Below are 19309 nucleotides of genomic sequence, written 5' to 3' on the forward strand. Positions count from 1 at the left end.
GTAACTGCCCTAAAGAAAAGTAAGCCTCGCATGAAAATGTGAAAACAAATGTGAACCCCAAACTGAGATCACTATTCAGATCCATAGCTAGAAAATTAAAGTTGAAGCTATTATTTTAGAGCAAACTTTATAGCATTATTTTTTGTGTTAGAAAGGTCAGAAAATATATGTTCACATTTGCTTACATATGCATAAACCAACACTGGATGGATAAACAAGAAATTAAAAATGGTTACCTTGAGAGGCAAGCAGGAATGTGACCCAGGTGAAAAGACATGGTTGGAAGCAGAAGTTTAGAGTTACGCAATTTTTTACTTCAAATAAAATAAAATTTATTTCATTCAAAATAAAATTCATTTCATTTCATTTAGAAATGAATTACCTATTCAAAAATAAAGTAAAATAAAAAAGTATGTAACATTTTACTAAAGTAGCAATTTTCAAACAGTCTTCTTAAAAAACTGTCCCTGGAAAAGGAGGGAAAAAATGATTTTCTGTTACCCATTTTAAAAAATTTAGGAGGAAATTTCCTCTCACCAGAGATAAACCAGAGTGATTTAAGATAGAGTTTCTAAATGTCTAACCCATTGTATTTCATCCTTAAAACATTATTATAGAAACTGAAGAGAAAACTGCTCTCCTTAACAGAAATTCTTTAAAAGTTTCACATAACTTCATGCAGTTAACCTACAACTACATTTAATATGGCTTTATTAAATCAACTATCTTATTCAAATCAATGTTTCTCCAGCCAAATAAAACAACTTTAATCATGGGAAACATTTTATCAAGTTTGACTAGTAAGTTCAAACCCTATAGGATACTAATTTCAGCTCCATGCTGTAAGGAAGTTACCCAAGCTTCTGTAAGTAGGGAAACATGAGAGACCATAATAGTGAGAATGATTAATACACCAGAAACTTAGGGAGACAGTTGGTATGGGCAAACAGAATGGATTTTGTAGTTAGACTTAAGTTTGAACCTGGCTCTACCTCCTATTGATCTTGGGCAAATGACTTAATCTCTCTGAGCTTCAGTTTCTTTAAGGATAAAATGAACCTGATGCTAGCTCAAACAATCATCGAAAGAATTAAATGAAATGACTATACTGCCAAGCACTGAGTGAGAACTCAGTATCATTCGTTTCTCTCTTCCAAAACTCTCTATTTAAAACCAGGCAGGTTATAGACTATTTTGGCTGGCTCATGCAGGGGGCATAGGGTGGGAAGAACAAGCTTTTCTTAGTGAATATTTTTGAAATCACATATGAGAAAACCATAAAAGAAGAGAATAACCTAAAATGGTGAGAAAAGAGAGAACTTTTCTGGAACCCAGGTAACTGGCATATAGTCAAAGAAAAACTGTTCATCTCTCTTAAAAACTGAAGATTTTTAATTTACCTATTTCTTAATTTACTTCCACCTTTTTTCTTAGTTCAGAGGTGAACATCCATTAGCCTAGAGCAATCATTTAAATATTCTAGTGAAAACATCCAGTGTTAAGTAAATAAGGCTACCAAACTTAAGATAAAAAAGCATCTAAAGTAGATATGAGATCATCTTAAGACGACTCTGTCTGCAGAAGATTCTTATTAGCAAAAATACTTGTTACTGTAGTTGGAACTATATGAAACTGCCCCCTATTCAACTGTTTTTGACCTGAAAACAAACAATTTCACTTTAAGTATTCAATGTATGCCAGAAATACCATCCATTGGGGTACTACAGGTCTCAGGTAACGTATGAACCTAGCTGAAAAGACAGAAAGAGGCACAGTGCATTTGTTGTAATTTTTTTTTTTAAAACTCATTGATGTAACTATTCAGTTTCTCCTTAGCATTTCAGTGCCATACAGACTGAAACAATTAAAAATATTACAACTGCTCTGACAAGGATCACGATAGAAGGTCCCGGACAGGGTGGAAGAAAAATGTAGAACAAAATTCAAATTCACACACAAAAAAGACCAGACTTACTGGTCTGACAGAGACTAGAGGAACCCTTGAGACTATGGCTCCTGGATACCCCGCTAACTCAGAACCGAAGCCACTCTTGAAGTTCACCTTTCAGCCAAAGATTAGACAGGCCTATAAAACAAACAACAACACATGTGAGGAACGTGCTTCTTAGTTTAATAAGTATAGGAGAACAAATGGACAACATCTGCCCAAAAGTAAAGACAAGAAGGAGAAAGGGACAAGAAAACTGGATGAATGGACATGGGGAATCTAGGATGGAAAGCGGGAGAGTGGTGACACATTGCGGAGATTGTAATCAATGTCACAAAACAATCTGTGCATAAATTTCTGAATGAGAAACTAATTTGTGCTGTAAACTTCCACCTAAAGCACAATCACACTTAAAAAAATTATTTTTTCAATTCATCCATAATGAACACACACTATGTCAAGGACACTTGATAGAAAACAAATTTCCTTGGATTTGGTCCTGTCCATACATTACAAGACCCAGAAACTATGTTAAAATGAAAGTATGTTAGAGAAAGGAACTAAAACGAGGTTTTCCCTCTTTGACTGTTTTTATATAATGCACCTTTTGTTTCTGCATAGTATAGACAGACTGTACTCCTAATTTTCAAAAAAAAAGAAAAAAAAAACTCATTGCCATTGAGTCAATTCCAACTCAAAGCAACCCTGTAGGACAGAGTAGCTTTTTTATAAATGATTGTCATGCATACAGTATAGTGAATGTAAAAAGTGGTTAAGTATTGAAAAATAACTGGGAGAGAACAAAATACCAAAATTATCACCCAGCTGTCAACTATTTCACATATTCTTGTATAGAAGTGTCACTGTGCTAAGAATCTACACATCTTTATGGGGACCTCCTATCCACCCTCTGCCCCTGGACAGGCACACACATATACCTGGAGTAGGGGAAAAATACATTTCAATACTCCTAAAAAGTTCCTGTCAGGTTTGGAGATTGGGGAAAAGACATGGCATTTGACATGGAGGCAAGAGCTTGGCTCAGTTTTGCTTGAGTGCACACAATCTATACTTGGGTCACCTGTGAGGAACTAATGGTTTTCCCTTAAGATAATAACACATTTCAGGATTGAACAATTCTGACTAACAACGGTAGAAGTGGAGAATGCCTACTGATTTACTATTTGTTTAAGCTTCTCTCCGTAGGGAATGAACTATGACACAATTTAGCTGCCAACTGCTACATTTTTTAAATAGAGCTTCAAAAGAATACCATGATTTTTTGAAATAAAGCTCAACTCCACCAGACCTCTTTCCAAACTAGTTTCTGCACCAGCTAAAAAGAAAGCTCAATGACTAGATTAAGAGGGGACTGGCAACTGCCAGAGCTGATTCCTAAAATCAGCATCCCCTCTTAAAAGGGTGCTTTGCCTTTTTTAAGTTAGCTTTTCTTAGTTAAAAGAACTTTCTCCAAAAATTGTGCACATGAAACACGCTTTTCAATCAGAACTCTGTAAAAACCGACACTTAACTAAAAACTCCTTTTAACTGTTTCTCACACACTTCATTAAATGGGCTGGTTTCTTAACCACTCATTTTAGCGTTTTCATGTGGGTCTTGTTTATTGAACTGTTTTGTGGTAGTTTTCCCAGTTTAAGACTAAAATTTATATTAAAGCACTGATTCCACAGATCAATAAGGCTTTCTCATCTTGGGCTACAAGCTGCTAGATTAAATGTTAATTAAATACACACTTTCAACCCACTGTTACCTCTCTTACATGCACACCTCTGGAAATTATATCTAAGGAAGAAACTACAACTTCTCCCCAGTTCACAGATGACAGCTCCAGTTTTTAGTGAACAGAATCTGGGGTTGCCAGTGCAGTCAGCCTTAAACCTTTGTGTCTGTCAGATGAAAGAACAAAAGGCAGCGCTTCCCCCTCCCAACTCCTCAGCACTGGAAGAAGGCAGGCTTGACAAACAGTTCAAGAGAAAAAGGAAGCCATGCCGAAGCTAGCCAGTTTCCCCTAAATAAACACACAGAACTACCCACCTTGGATAGCTGTCTCCTGAGGCTAAAGCGCTGAACCATGGTCACCCTGAGTATCTTCAGACAAAGCAGTCCACGAAGGCACAGGTTTTTTTTTAAAAGCAGCTTCTTAGAAAAGTTGGTAGCAAAACATTTTGAAGACTGGCACAGAAGTCCAACGAATTTCCCTGGGAGTCGCAGCAAACTTGGAACCACTTCATTGTTCTATGGATACTGCAAAGCCCACATCGGGCGGGCGGGAAGGAGGAGGGAGGGGCAGAATCCTGGAGCGGCTTCGCCTAGTGCCAAGCTCTTCTAGCACTTCCTGTGAGTCAGCTGTGAGGGGTCCAGACCGAAGGACCACCCCTTCCCCTTCCACCAAATCAGGAGCCTAGGCTGCTGCCGCGGTGCCACCTGAGACTCCAGGGGGACGGACCTGATGTTCGGGTCTGTGGGGGAGGAGTGGCGTGCCGGGGTTAAGAGCGCATCTGCCTCAAGTGGAACGCTGGCAACTGCACCAGCTCCTCGCCTAAAGCCCTCCCAGTGGAGGTGTCGCTGCAAAAAAAACAACACTCCCTTCTCCACCTCCACCGCAGGTAATCTGCTGGGCGAAATGGTGTGAATAAAAGGAGGTGACAAAAGAAAGATCCCGACTGCACAAGCCCTGGTCTCGGAGAAGGAAACTCCTCCCAGCTGGCCTCAACAACTGGTAAGGCTTTGTCTAACGCAATTGGCCGAGCTTTTTCTCTTATTCACAGGGAGGGGTCCCACCTCAGGAATGAGTGTCAGGTGCAGAGAGGCGTACTCCGATGGTGACTTCAACTTCGTTACAAAGTTAAACAAATCAGAGCTGCCTCCTGAGGTAACTGCCCTCTCTTACTGGAACAATGTAATTTTTTTAAACTCACACACCAAACCAAACCAAACCAAACCTACTGCCGGGGAGTTGGAATAGCACAGAGTGAATGAATGCAGGTAAAGACGTACGAAAAATGACAATCATAAAGACAGTTCCAAAGATAAAGAGATATTTTACCATCATTTGTCAGTCTCTTCCTGTCCATTTGATTGTTTCCTGACAACCACTGTAAAGATGAAGCTTCATTTAAATGAAACTTTCCATTATACACGCTCCTCTCTGAACTGTTCATTACTTTTGAATGAATTTAATATAATAAGTGACCAGGGCAGAACTTGCTGGCATATATTACCTTTTTCCTGCCTCACTGTTGTTGTCAGTTGCTGATGAGTCGATTCCAACTTGAGGCGACCCCAATGTGCCTCTTGATTCCTTGTGAGCTCAATTAGATCTTACATCCTTTTTTACCCTTTGTTAGAATGAACCTACTATATGCAGTCACTGAGCTAGGCATTTCACATCTATTACCCCTATTAATTTCTTAAAATAACCCTGTGAATAAGTATTAATATCCCCACTTTTCAGATAAGTCAAGCAGGAGTCTCCTCTTCTAAAACCTTAATATTATCATGAGGAAACCAAATAGCGTTACTAATTTTTTTTTTCTTCAGGCGAGAAAAGTGAAAAATGGATAAACTACCCGACTGAAAAGAAAAGATAGGAGCCTGTGCAGTGGTTATTCTCGGCTATGGGCATTATCACATGCCAACGTTTTCTAATTACCACCAAAGATGATGCACAATTTTAAAAAATTCATCTAAAATATGACACACACATATTTCACAATACCTTAGGAAGAGCTGAGAAGATGTACCAAATTCAAACAACAAGATGCCAAGGCTCCAAAAAATTCCTATAACCAGAACTTATATATAAAATTTTTACTCTAAAAACCTTGAACAGAAAAGGGTTAGACAAATTTAACTGTACTTTTTGTGAAATTTCAAAGCTAAAAAACTTTTAGATCAACAACTATGACTGAAAGTGAAGACTTCTTCATATCTAAGGTTCAGAGTATGCAATGTAACCTAACAGTTAAGCTAACTGACTGAAATTGAATTCCAAGTGAAAAGTAGGTTGACGAAGAAGTAGAGTTCTGTGTGTTTTTTGTTTTCTAAATGGTTAACAGTACCAGTGCCTCCATTTTTCTCCTATAAAGAATGAAACAGAGTACTCTGAAACCTTTCTCCTGGGAATGCAGGAAGAATTAATGAGGTGCTGATGTGGAAATAATGAAATTCCTTACAGAAAGACACTGTCTTAAACATGAGGTGTTTCTGATATTAGCAAAGCAACTAGAACTCCAGATGATTGTTTTAAGGCTTTATAACCTTAAAACAAATCTGAGAGAAAAGGGATCCAAAAAAATGTCAAAAGTCTACAGCCCAGGTATACATCAAATGTCAGTCATGAACTGAACAGTGTAAAAATCCTAAAAGTCCCAGATACCCAGAAAGAACTTCTGGATTAAATGGATGGTATCATCATTCTAGTAGAACTTAGTCATTTTTTGGCTATTAAAGATGAAACTCCAATTGTTTAGATGCAACAAATCCTGGTAAAAATCATTTGAGTGCATGGCTGCAATCCTGTCCTTAACAAAAGGATGAAAAATAGAAAACAGAGAGGATCCTCAATAAATTAAGCTGTTAGGGAAAAGGTTAGAATCTCCAAATTTGGTCTATTTGAGGAGTCTGGCATCTTTTTGGATGAAAATGGTAGACCAAGATCAAAGGTTACAAAATAATCACAGAAAAGATAGAAATGTGTAACCTAGAGAAAAGTCAACTGCTCTGCAATCATTCTCTTAATATCCCAGGACCCAAATAAACAAGGTCATTTTTATTAGTTGGGGACTAACAATCCACAGTTTGTACTTTGTGTGGAAGCAAACAAAAATTAGCACTGTTAACATGAGTGGCAAATTGCAAGGCTATGAGGCATGAAACCTTAGCAGAAAAAAATACTGTCTTCACGGGTGGGACATCTCCATGAGTAAAAAGCTTGTTGAAATGAAGCTTCAGAAAAAGGCCCTCTACTGACTGTTCAAAGGATCCTGGTGGCGCAAGTGGTTTGCGTTTCGCTTCTAACTGAAAGTTTGATGGTTCGAATCCACCCAGTGGCTCCGTGGAAGAAAGTCCTAGAAATCTGCCTCCTCAAAGACTATATAGCCAAGAAATCCCTATGGAGCAGTTCTACTCTGTAACACATGAAGGTGGCCAGGAGTCATGAGCCGACTCGACGGCAGCTAACAACAACAACAACAACTGACTGTTCAACTAAACTATATTCCAACTAAGTCCCTAAAGACAGGTGTGTCTCTGTCTCTTTGTCTCCCATATTCACCTAATTTTTTCATTCATTCATTCACATATATCCCCAATCATCTATTCTTTTCTTGACAAGTAGGAATGTATTAGTTTCCTACTGCAGCTGTAACAAATTACCACAACTTAGTGCTTTAAGAGGAGTCCTGGTGGCACAATGGTTAAGCACTTGGCTGCTAATTAAAAAGTCAGCAGTTCAAACCTACCAGCAACTCCACAGAAGAAAAGACCTGGTGATCTGCTCCTATAAAGATTATAGCCTAGGAAACCCTATGAGGCAGTTCTACCCTGTCCTATAGGGTTGCTAAGAGTCAGAATCCACTCAACGGCACACAACAACAGTGCTTTAAAACAACACAGATTTACTCTCCTACAGTTCTGGAGGTCAGAAGTCTAAAATCTAAGTGTTGGCAGGGCTGTATTCCCTCTGGATGCTTCAGAAGAGAATCAGTTTTCTTGACTTTTTCAGCTTCTAGAGGCTGCTTGCATTCCTTGGTTCATGGCCCCTTCCTGTGACAATGACCTCTTGCTTCATCATCACATCACCTACTACCCACTTCTGGTCTCCTGCCTCACTCTCCTAAGGACCCTTGTCATTACATAGGGCCCACCCAGAAAATCCAGGATAATCTCCCCATTTCAAAATCCTTAATCACATCTGCAAAGTCCTTTTTGCCATACAAGGTAACATTCACACGTTCTAGGGTTTAGGACATGGACACCTTTGGGGGACCACAACAAATTATAAATAAGCAATCTATTCCGATTGAAAATCAAAAATGATTTTTCAGTTAAAAGCAAACTTCCTTAAACAGCTGCTTAAATACAAATACTTTATTTAGGTTTTCAGTTTGAATAAATAAGCAAAGCATAATTTTAGTTACTGGATTCTAAAACAGATCTAAAAACGTCCTCTAGAATAACTAAATTCAGGCCCTTGAATTACAATGCACTCTAAATACTAATGCAAATCTCTCCACAATGCATATATCCAGTAATTTTAATCTAAAATATGAGAACACCCACAAATTAATAAGAAAAAGAAAAACCACCCTCAAAAAAAGCTGGCACATTTCAAATTTTATGGAAGGGGAAACCCAAACGGTCATCCTAAAAGATACTATCAATCAAGGAAATGCAAATTAAAACAAGGTGATATTCCCACCCATGAGGTTGACAAAAAATATTACATCTGGTATCTGGCAAAGATGCAGAACAGTGAGAACTCTGTACACTACTGGTAGGAGTGTAAATTGACTAACCACTTTGGAGAGCAACTTGGCAGGACTTACTCAAGCTGAAGATACTGTTGTACAACTAAGAATACCTAAGAGAAACTAGCCCATGAGCATCTGGAGATGTGTACCAGAACTCAGCAGCACTACTGTAGCAAAACAAACAAAAAATAACAACCCCGAAAGCAAACTAAATGTTCACTGACAGGCAAATAAATTGTTATATCTGAACAATGCAATATTATGTGTCAATGCAAATGGATGAATCTTACAGAGATGCTCAGTGGGAAGAAGCAAGTTGCATTTATATAAAAGGTTCCTAGATATATACATATGTAGTTAATGTAAAGAGTAAAAAGAATTTGTGGGGTAAAGAAGAACACAACCAGGGAGGGGTACATAGGGGCTTCATTTATATTTGTAGTGTTTTACTTCTTAAGGTGGGTATTTGTTTTATTATTCTTTATCTTTTGATAAAGTTTGAAATATTTCATAATACATTTTTAGGCTACCAGAAAAAAAGATAGTCATCCCCAAAATATTAATCTGTATTTCATTTATATTCTAGACTATCACAGAAAAGAAATCCTTACCTTTAACCAATAAATAAATAAAGTTCAGTATGCTTATTCCACTATTTAGACCAGTTGCTGTCGAGTTGATTCCGACTCACAGAAACCCCACAGAAATATGCAATATACACGATCACTCTAATTCTCTTTGAAGTATTGCTTAATGAGACATGGATTATGCTGAAGAAAGAAACATACTTTAAGTCAGGTCTAAACAACTACTTTCATTCATGATACATCTTTAAAAACTGGACTTCATTAAGTTTATTAGCAACAGAAGTCAAGCAGAACACATTTCATGTTTGTTCTGCCATTCCATGGTTTCCCAAATTGCTCCTAAAGACAATTAGTGGCACCGTTTTTTATGTTTAAGAGTATGTTTCTGGAAATTCCCTTCTTAGGGTTGACCTAAAACCCTAGTTTGTTAAACTTCAGGATACTGTGAAACAAGTTTTATTGCTACTGGAATTTTCATTTTAAGAGAAATTTAAATGCAAAAACATTTTTAGTATTGAGTGCTCTTGGGTAAAGGACCAAGGGCATAAGAAACTTAAAAAAATCAATATATCTCATTCTTATCAGTCAAACATTACTGTTTCTTGAAAATAATTCATTTGACTCAGAGAAAGAGTGGTATTCTCCCCAAACACATTCCCAAACTGAAGCCCGTGACATTATTTTCTTTTGTACTTGGATACAAAGGAAAGAAAGTGAAACAGATGGCAACCCTATTCTTTTTGACGCTCATGTGACCATGTGTATACTATCTACTCATCTCTGAATCCTACACTGTTAAACAACTAACAAATCCCAAATGACAAATTCCAGCAAGTAAATTTAGGGAAACTATGAGATTCTGAAGGAGTCCCTGGGTGATGAAAACAGTTAACGTGTTCAGATGCTAACCAAATGGTTGGAGGTTCAAGTACACCCAGAGGCACATGGAAGAAAAGAAAAGCACTTCTGAAAAACCAGCCATGGAAAACCTTACGGAACACTGTTCTACTCTGAAATACATGGGGTCGTCATGAGTCGGAACTGACTGGACGGCAACTGGAATGAGATTGTGAAATACGATAACTGTTACTTAGAATTCAGTACAGGCTTTAATTTTTCTATGAAGTACATTTCTGCAATGAAGACAATCATCTGAGAGAAACTGTTTCTAAATCCTTGCTACTCAAATGCAGACCACAGACCAGCAGCATGGGTGTATCATCTGACAGAATGGTAGAAAAAGAGAGTCTCAGGCTCCATGCCAGACCTACTAAATGAGAATCTGCAACATCCCTACATGATTCTTATGCACATTAAAATTTTGGAAGCGGTGTTCTAGAAACAATAATTTTGGACTGAGATTTGAAAGGTTAGCAATCCATTTTCAGATTCCGAAGGAGTTCTAAGAAACTATAAAACAAAGCCAAGTACATGCAACTGACCTACCAAAGAAGTGTTTTAACAGAGTACATCTAACCAACCCTGTAGGTAGAATAAAACACTTTCTAGATCACACATATTTATCAGTACTTTCTCTAGATCACACATATTTATCAGTACTTTCTAAGAAGTTAGTGCTGTCCAACAGAACTTTCTGTGATGATACAAATGTTCTGTATCTGTGCTGTCCAATATGGGAGCCACTAGCAACATGTGGCTACTGAGCATTGGAAGCGTAGCTAGTGTGACTGAGGAATGGAATTTTATATTTAATTTCAATTAAATTTAAATAGCTTCCTGTGGCTATTGGCTACTATATTGGTCAGCATAAAGAAAGACAAAATGAATAAAAATAGGACTTTATTTATCTATACACTAAGTTACAACTGTATAATTGTATATCATACACTTTAGCTACACATCTAAAATATTTTCAACATTACCTGATTAAGAAATGCCTTCCTTTTTAAATTATCAGGAACTTTAACTTTCCTCCATGTGGTTGGTACTTTCGAAAAATTATTTTTTAAAAGACACAGTATTTTACATTTGTGTTTCAATTAAATAGAATGAATAGAGAGAGTAAGAAAAAAGAATATATACCTCATTTAACCTCTTATTTCTTTGTCTCATGATTATTTCCTAGGATTAAAAGAAGTCCAATTCAAACATAACTTGAGGTCAAGTCAGTTTTTTTTTGTCTAAGTCACTAGAGAGATTTAATGGTAGTTTCTCACTAATTCTGCTTTTATTAGTTGTCACATTTACTGGCCAAACTGTATATACTGCACTCAGTGAACTAATATTTGAGGATTTAGCTACTTTTCCTTGTGTAACATGAATCATTCAACTTGTAACTGTGGAAATACACATGAAACTGAGTGTCTTTGTGCAAGCTATTTAACAACTCTGAGCTAGTTTTCTGAGCTGACAAATAGAAATATCACTAACTGAATTGCTTCTGCAAGTATCCCTATAAGTGCCTGGCACACGGAAAGTGCTGAGTAAAATTTGGCTTGCCTTCCTTTACGATTCAGAGAGACAAATATATTTCCTTTTAGATCATTTACTAAGCGCTACTTTTATTTTTTATAATTTACAAATTCACTGGAGCCCTGGTGGTGCGGGTCAGCAGTTCGAATCCACAAGCTGCTCCTGGAAACCCTATGGGGAAGTTCTACTCTGTCCTATAGGGTCGCCATGAGTCACAATCGACTTGACGGCAACAGGTATTAATTTACTTAGCATTTATTTATTATCTACTATGAAAGAGGCACTATCCAACATGACCCTATTAAATGTTCTGGTTCATGGGGTTCTTAATCCTTTTTGGATGATGCACCATTTTGTGAATCTCTTAAAAGCTAAGGACTCAGTCCCTGGAAAAACACATGAATAGACACACACGGTATTTTGGATAAATTCATAATGGTTCATCAATCCCCTAAAGCTCATCCACGCATCCCATATTAAGAACTCGTTTCAGTCACCACTAAAGAAGAGCTGAACATCAATCACTAAGTCTTGTCTTCCTCTTTCCACAATCGTACTGTAGTTCTTAGTAACAGTGGGAAACAGAAAATAGCTCATCTTTTCCACTGTTGACCCCAGCTCCCAACACTTTTTCCTTACATGTCTGTCAAGTAGTAATGTACTTCCAAAGCTGCAAATGGGTTTTATGTAAATGCTGAGTTTGTTTTTAAAACCTTTTAGATTTTTCTTCATCATCATTGTGGGGGGAAAAATATTTTATTCTCCTTGATTTAACTATCATATATAAACCCACACAAAAGATAATATTAATATATATCTTCCTGGATGCTCTTCTATGTGTGTATAAATGTGTATTTTTATTTTTACAAAAACTAAGACTACATTGTTTTCTATCTGCTTTTTCACTATACACACATACACACATATATATCATAATTATCTTGGATTAATACTTAATAATTTCAATTAATCATCCCAATTCAGCTGATTTCCATATTCAAAACCCTTTTCAACAGCTCCATTCTTAAAATTCTGCATAAAGACATCTTTAAAATGAATTTATCTTAAAATTTTGTACTATAGAATATCATATAATCCAAACTAGACTTTTACAGAGAAGGAAACTAAAGCTCAAAGAGGTTTTCTAATGTGCCCCAAATCAGAGTTGACATCAGATTTGGGACTAGAATCCAAAATGCCCAATTTTTCCTACAATGCTTTCTCCATTACATCATACTTCCTTCTATTATAATAATTTAAAATGCACTAGGAAAGAACACTATTTAAGACACACCTGTAGTACATTATTTGTAAACTGAATAATTATTCCATTTTAAAAACCTGAACTTTTACACTTTAAGTTATGGGTGAGTTTTCTTATAGCCTGTTACACCAGAAGTATATGGTTATAGCTCCTTCACTTATCTCTTTAGTGTTCACCAAGGCTTCTTAACAGAGTTATATTAAATAAATCTTATTGCTCAAACATCACTGTGGATTTTAACTAGCTTCCTCTGATAACTCAGAAGTAACTGTGCCAGGTACCACTCAATCAGTAAAACAATAAGCCTTTGATAGGTTTTCATTATGCAACACCACGTCATTTCAGAGAGCTTCCTTCCACTTATGCATTCAACAGGCATTTACAACACCAGATACTATGCTAAGTATGGAATGAAACGTTTTAGTTAAAGAGGTCACAATCTAGTAAAGAAATAGGAAAGTTAAACAATTGTCAGACAATACAGAGTGCTATAATAGCAGCAATAATTAGTAGGAGTAGTGGTGGCACAAAGGAGGGAGTGATAAACTTTGTGTGGGTCGGGGAAGGTCTTAAAGTTGGAGTCTTTAAGGTTGGGTAGGACATTATGCAAGGGGACAAAAAGGGGGAAGGGCATTCCATGCAGCAGAAAGAACCATCACACAGGTATAAAACAAGTGTTAAGTGAAACTTAGTTCTTTCAGGCGAACAAGGCAGCATTATAAGCCTGAGTGTTCAGGGTTTCTTTTGTTTGTTTGTTTCTGGAATGGAAATGTAAATAGTAACAAAATTCAGTTATTTCTCCTTTCTAAATTGCACATATTTGCAAACTGCCCAAATGAGAATAGCCCATTGTCATTAACAAATAATAACGTGGTAGATTCTCTCCTTACAGAAGTTATGATTCTCACAGCAATTGTCTGCCTTTAAAGCAAGGAGGGAAAAAAATCTATTTTCAACAAATTTAATTAATAATGCTGCCAATTTTAGGACTCCCCATGGCAGTTCAGGCCCCTTAACTGAGAGGAGATTTCTGTTTTACAAAAACTAATTTCTTTTGGCAACTACACCATAGATAACAATGCAGACACTACATTTATCTACCTGAAGAGCAGGTTAAATAACTTGTGCAATTATTTACAACCCTACCCAGCTGTTTAGAATTCTCTTTTTTAAATTTCTAGCAAGATTAAAAGCCCAAGCCACTGCCAACATAACCCCCAAAACAGTACAATTTGTTACGCAGCACGAAGTTAAAAAATGTTGACGATCAAAAAAGTTGAGTACCTAACTGTATTCGATTGCATAACTAATTTTGATTGTTGGTTTAAAGAGCAGCCAATCTTGTCAAATAACATTTTATCTTGGTGAACTAGACGTGGCTCTTTCAAGTATGCTAAACTAAGTCAGCCTCCTTTTATATCAGCAATGTTTTCTGTTTTGAATTTCTTTTCTCCAAAAAACTAATGCCATGCATCATGTGCAATAAATACATACTGAACCGAAAAAAGGTAGAAAGTACACTTTCAAGAGGCTATTTGGTACAGTTCCCTTGTATACAGGCAACTAACCCATAGAACAAGTTCACTGCCTATTCTATACTGGATATTTTTCAGAAATGGCATTTCCACATCCTCCTCTCTCATCGCTTATGGAGGTTATGCTCAAGATGCTGGTTTCTCTAAATATGTCCTTATTTTAATTTAAACTCATTTTCTATTGGATTCTCTGTGAAGATGGCTCCTTGAGATTACTTAAGCACAAATCTTAAGTGTACAGCGATGAATCTGCGTGTGTGTGTGTCTGACTGGAGCCCTGGTGGTGCAGTGGTTAAGAGCTACGGCAGCTAACCAAAAGGTGAGCAGTTCAAATCCACCAGCTGCTCCTTGAAAACCCTATGGGTCAGTTCTACTCTGTCCTGTAGGATTGCTATGAGTCAGAATTGGCTCGGCAGTAACAGGTTTGTTTTTTTGTATACCTGTAACTATAGATATATATATACTTATATATATACACACACACATACACAGCCATATACATAAACATATCACGATACAGAACATGTATATTTATATTAAGATATAGCATATTCCCAACTCGAGAAGGCTCCCAATCTCTTCACCACCTTCCCTTTACCCAGAGGTAACCACAACTCTAACTTCTATTATTATAAATTAAGTTTTCCCTGTTCTTGAATATCATATAAAAGAATTTTTTGTATCTGCCTTCTTTTGCCCATCATCATGTCTGTACAGTTCATCCATGTAGTTGCATGTAATAGTTTTGTTATTGCTGTATTGTATTCCATTGTATGACTATGTCCCACTTTATTTACTTATTTTCAGGCTCTATAAACTACATTTATTGAGCGCTTACTGGGCACATCATATGCAAAACAAGCAGGAAGGGGCCAAGTAAGAACTTCAAGAAATATAAACATCAATTTTAGCACTAACTTTAACTACTGGAGAAGTACAAAAGTTGTACAAGTTATACTTTAAATAAAATTTTGATGTCCGTCAAAAGGATAAGCTACAAAGACAATGCTATAAAAAAAAATTTCAAAATTGTGCTTAACATCATAGGATTACCCTAAAATGGGTTGGTAAAATGCCTATACAGCATCCATTCATATTACACACATATGTTTCACATTAAAGACTGCTTGAATAGGACAAATACCTTGATTCATTGCTGAGATATCCATGGTCAACAACTACATATACATTTCTCTAAGAAACATAATAGCATTTGCATTAAGTCCATTTCACCATTAATACTCACCTTTTTTTCAGTCCAGCTTATTACCAAGTTCTCTTCAGAATTGTTCATATCTCTTTTGTCTCATCATCTTCTTCAAGTTTCCTGATTTCATTTTTTAAAAAATTTATAGTTTCACGACTTGCTTTTAATCTCTCTTTAAGCTCTGCAATTTCAAAGCTTGTTTTTCTCTTGGCAGCTTCTAATTTTTCTCTGGTTTTCACTTCAAGTTCTGCAAATTCTGTTTCATGCTTACAGGCACCTAACGTAAGGTGACGAGATGTTGTCGATAATTGTTGCATCATTGCTGTTGGGTCTTGAAATATCATTTCATCATAAAACTCTGAAACCACTGTCTTTTTTCCCAGCATTGCATTGGTGTCTGATTGAAACAGCTTTAATAAATGATACAGGGTTACCTCTTAAAGGATTGCCATAGCTTTCATGTAATTTAAACTGGATTTTCTTCACATGTGCTGACATATCCTCATTTCTATACAGTTTTACATATACTGTCCACTGATGGGTGTGTCCATCTTCCGCTCTTTTCTTTGCAAAGTATCGAGCAACATTACCATAAACTATTGGTTTAACAATAGTAATCCCCTTCACCAAAAACAGAAGTTAACATTTACTGAATGTTCCTTACATGCCAGGCACAGTGTTAGGTTCTTAACATGCCTTGATTAATATCCTGGCCGTAGCTTTGTGAACACCATAAACTCGGGCAAATTTCCTAACTTTTCTACCCCTTCGTTTTGGCACTTGTAAACACTGCGGGTGATACTTACTTTATACTGTTGTGGTCAGGATTAAATCAGAGCACTGGGTAGAGTTCAGCCTGTGTTGGGCACACAGTAAGCGCTTATCGAGTATTTGCTACTACCGTTATTATCTTCACAGCCAGGCAGTGGCACCCCGTTTGCCGATGACCTGGGATGGCAGCCAGTGAGTACCAAGCCAAGATTTCCCAGCCCTCTAAGTGGCCTGCTTCCTCTGCCACAACGTCCAGGTCATCACTGATTATTGTTTGGCGGGGAAGGGGGGGTAGTGATGCAATGAAGTCGGGCTTTGACTCACCGTCCACCTTTAAACCACAGTTCAAACCCGAGGAGCGAAGGTGCGAAAGATTGCACTTTATTCATTCTACTTTTGGACTTAGGCTATATCTGGTTTTGACCTACAGCAGATCTGCTATAAAATTCTCGTACATTGTTTTGGAGTTCATGCATGTGTATTCTCTTGAATATATACTTAGAAATGAAATCCCTGAAACACAGGGTAGGCATCATTCAGCTTTAGTAGATAGCATTAAACAGTTTTCCACTGCGGTTGTACCAATTTACACTCTTACTGGTAATATATGGAAATTCTAGTTGCTCTACACATCCCTTGTCAACACTTAATATTGTCAGTTTTTTTTAATTTAGCCATTCTGGAGGGTGTGTCAGGGCACCTCATTGTAGTCGTGTAAATGTTTTTAAGAAGCTACTTAGAACTTTAATTTTTCACCTTCAGACAGACCCATTATTTAATTTTCTTTAAGTCACTTTCGTTGCTCTTTTGTTTTTTCTATATCCTTCCATGTGAGTATTTATGTAATATTGGTCTCCTTGACTACTAATACTGTTCTCCAGTTAAACTTGTTACATTGCTATGTAACCTTTCAGTATGAGTCTAATTATGCAACTATTTATTCCATTAGTGTTTATTATATGCTTACTAAGTGTGAGACAACTAACACGATTATTATTTACTATGCTGCAAAGAACATCCAGCAAGATTATATACGTGAAATATTTAAACACTATAAAATCCCTAAAATAGTTTACACGGTTGTTTCATGTGTTGGTCCCTGCTTTCCTTCTCCATACAGCTCAACACTACTTTCTCCTCCAACTTAACTCCAAATCTCAACTTAAACTTCTTTCTCTTGAGGAAAGCCTTCTCTATCAACCCTCACCACCCGCTTTCCCCACCTCACCAGCTGATTTTTCCTTACTACACCTTATGGAAATTTGCTTGTCTGCATTCCCCTCATCAGAACATAAGCTCTTTAGGAGCAGTAATGTGTCATGCTCGCAGTGGCATTCTGGCACCCATTAGGCCAGTGCCTGATGGCTCTATAAGACTTTAAAAATTTCCAGGACACTCTGGATTTCTTTCTCTTTCTCTCATCTATCTCCCATACCCACAAACTCCCTTTTCTTTCCCACTAAATTCTATTTCTTTTTTCTACTTTTAAGAATTAATTTTATAGCTATTTGTCAATCATTTATCTCCCATTTACGAATGACTCTAAACATTTTCTGATAAAATACATTCCCAGTGAAATTTTAGAAATTACAATAAAATATAAAGAATAAGATAAACTTTATTCATAATATCATCAGGCAGAAATAACCACTACTGTTTTGATAAATTTCAAACTGATTTCTTCTTTTAGTTATAAGTAATTTATATAACTTTATTGCTTTATTGTTATAACAATACTTTACTGTTGTAATCACTGTTATCAGTTTGTCCTTCCTTTACTATGTACCTTACCTGATAATAACAGAGCTATAACATCCTTCTTTTGGTAGTATTTATATATTATCTTTTCCCAAGGAACCCTCATGGAGCAGTGGTTAAGCACTTGGCTGCTAACCGGAAGTTTGGAGGTTTGAACTCACCAGCCACTCCATCGGAGAAAGATGTGGCAGTATGCTCCTGTAAAGATTACAGCCTTGGAAACCATATGGGGCAGTTCTACATAGGATCACTATGAATCAGAATTGACTCGACTGCAATGGGTTATCTTTTCCCATCTCTTTACTGCCATCTTGCTATATGCTTTTTATGTGCCCCATCTGTTCTCTATTCCTTAACTTTTATTTTTTTACTTCTTTTCTATTAATCAAGTATTTTTTATACTTGATGAATTGGAAGGAGTTGTAGAGCAGCAAGCACTTTGCTGCTCCTACTTAAAAAAATTCTCTTTATTTTCCTATTTTAATATTTTTATTTATGCTTGCATTTTAATATTATAAAGTTATTACATTTTCATGTTTCAAATTATTTATTTTTAGAAACTAGTGGGTGAGTCATTACCATGTATAAAAAGTTATCAATTTATTATTATGTTTGCTAAGTGCTTTACAAATTAATTTCTTTTAATATTATTATTATTAACATTATTCCATTTTAACTCCTCTACTGTTATACATTTTTGTGTTATTCTTTCAGTGGTTACCCTGCAAATTGCAATATACATTCTTAGCTTATTACACTCTACCTTAAATTAATACCTTTACCAAATCACACAAACAATGCAATATTTACAGTAATATAATTCTATTAGCACATCCCCTCACCCTTTTTGCTACTGTTGTTGGTATATTTTATTGCTACAATATTTTAAGCTCCACAACAGTCATATTATCATTTTAAAGCTCAACTATTAACTAACCTAAGGATATACACTGTGGAAATTTTATACAGAGTAAACAAAATAAAGCAATACTATTTCAGCTAAATTGGTATTTGCTGAAATCGTCTTCAGTTCAGTAGCTTGGCAGCCAGGTGCTCAGGGAATGTGTGCTAAAATCCAAATTCACAAGGCACTGTGTACTTAACTGGCACTCCAAGGAATTTATCATCTCCAGCCTTGGTGTACAGAGCTTCTAGAGCACCACGGGAACCCTGTTGTAGTTCTAGAAGCTAGTAGTTCTATTCTATGGGGACCTCAATTCTCTCCCTTACTTAGCATGAGAATCCTCACTCTCTCTCATTCTTTCCTCCTACTGGAATGTTTCCAAGTATGCTATAGAAAGAAAGAATTCCT

The 19309-nt window shown here is 36.6% G+C and overlaps 1 protein-coding gene across 9 annotated transcripts in view; it reads right to left on the reverse strand.

Annotated features, from left to right (window-relative positions):
• The window catches only part of TMCC1 (transmembrane and coiled-coil domain family 1), a 202611-nt gene that overhangs the window by 108390 nt on the left and 74912 nt on the right, over positions 1-19309 (reverse strand). The window contains exon 1 of one of the 9 annotated variants that reach the window (XM_023741415.1): positions 15508-15693. The exons of the other annotated variants lie outside the window; for them this stretch is intronic. Coding sequence (XP_023597183.1) covers positions 15508-15555 — 48 coding nt within the window. The 5' untranslated portion in view covers positions 15556-15693. Of the gene's footprint in view, positions 1-15507; positions 15694-19309 lie in introns of those variants that run through there. 9 annotated transcript variants of the gene reach the window in all.

This window comes from Trichechus manatus, unplaced genomic scaffold (genome assembly GCF_000243295.1).
Source record: "Trichechus manatus latirostris isolate Lorelei unplaced genomic scaffold, TriManLat1.0 scaffold00001, whole genome shotgun sequence".
Taxonomy (NCBI): Eukaryota; Metazoa; Chordata; class Mammalia; order Sirenia; family Trichechidae; genus Trichechus; species Trichechus manatus.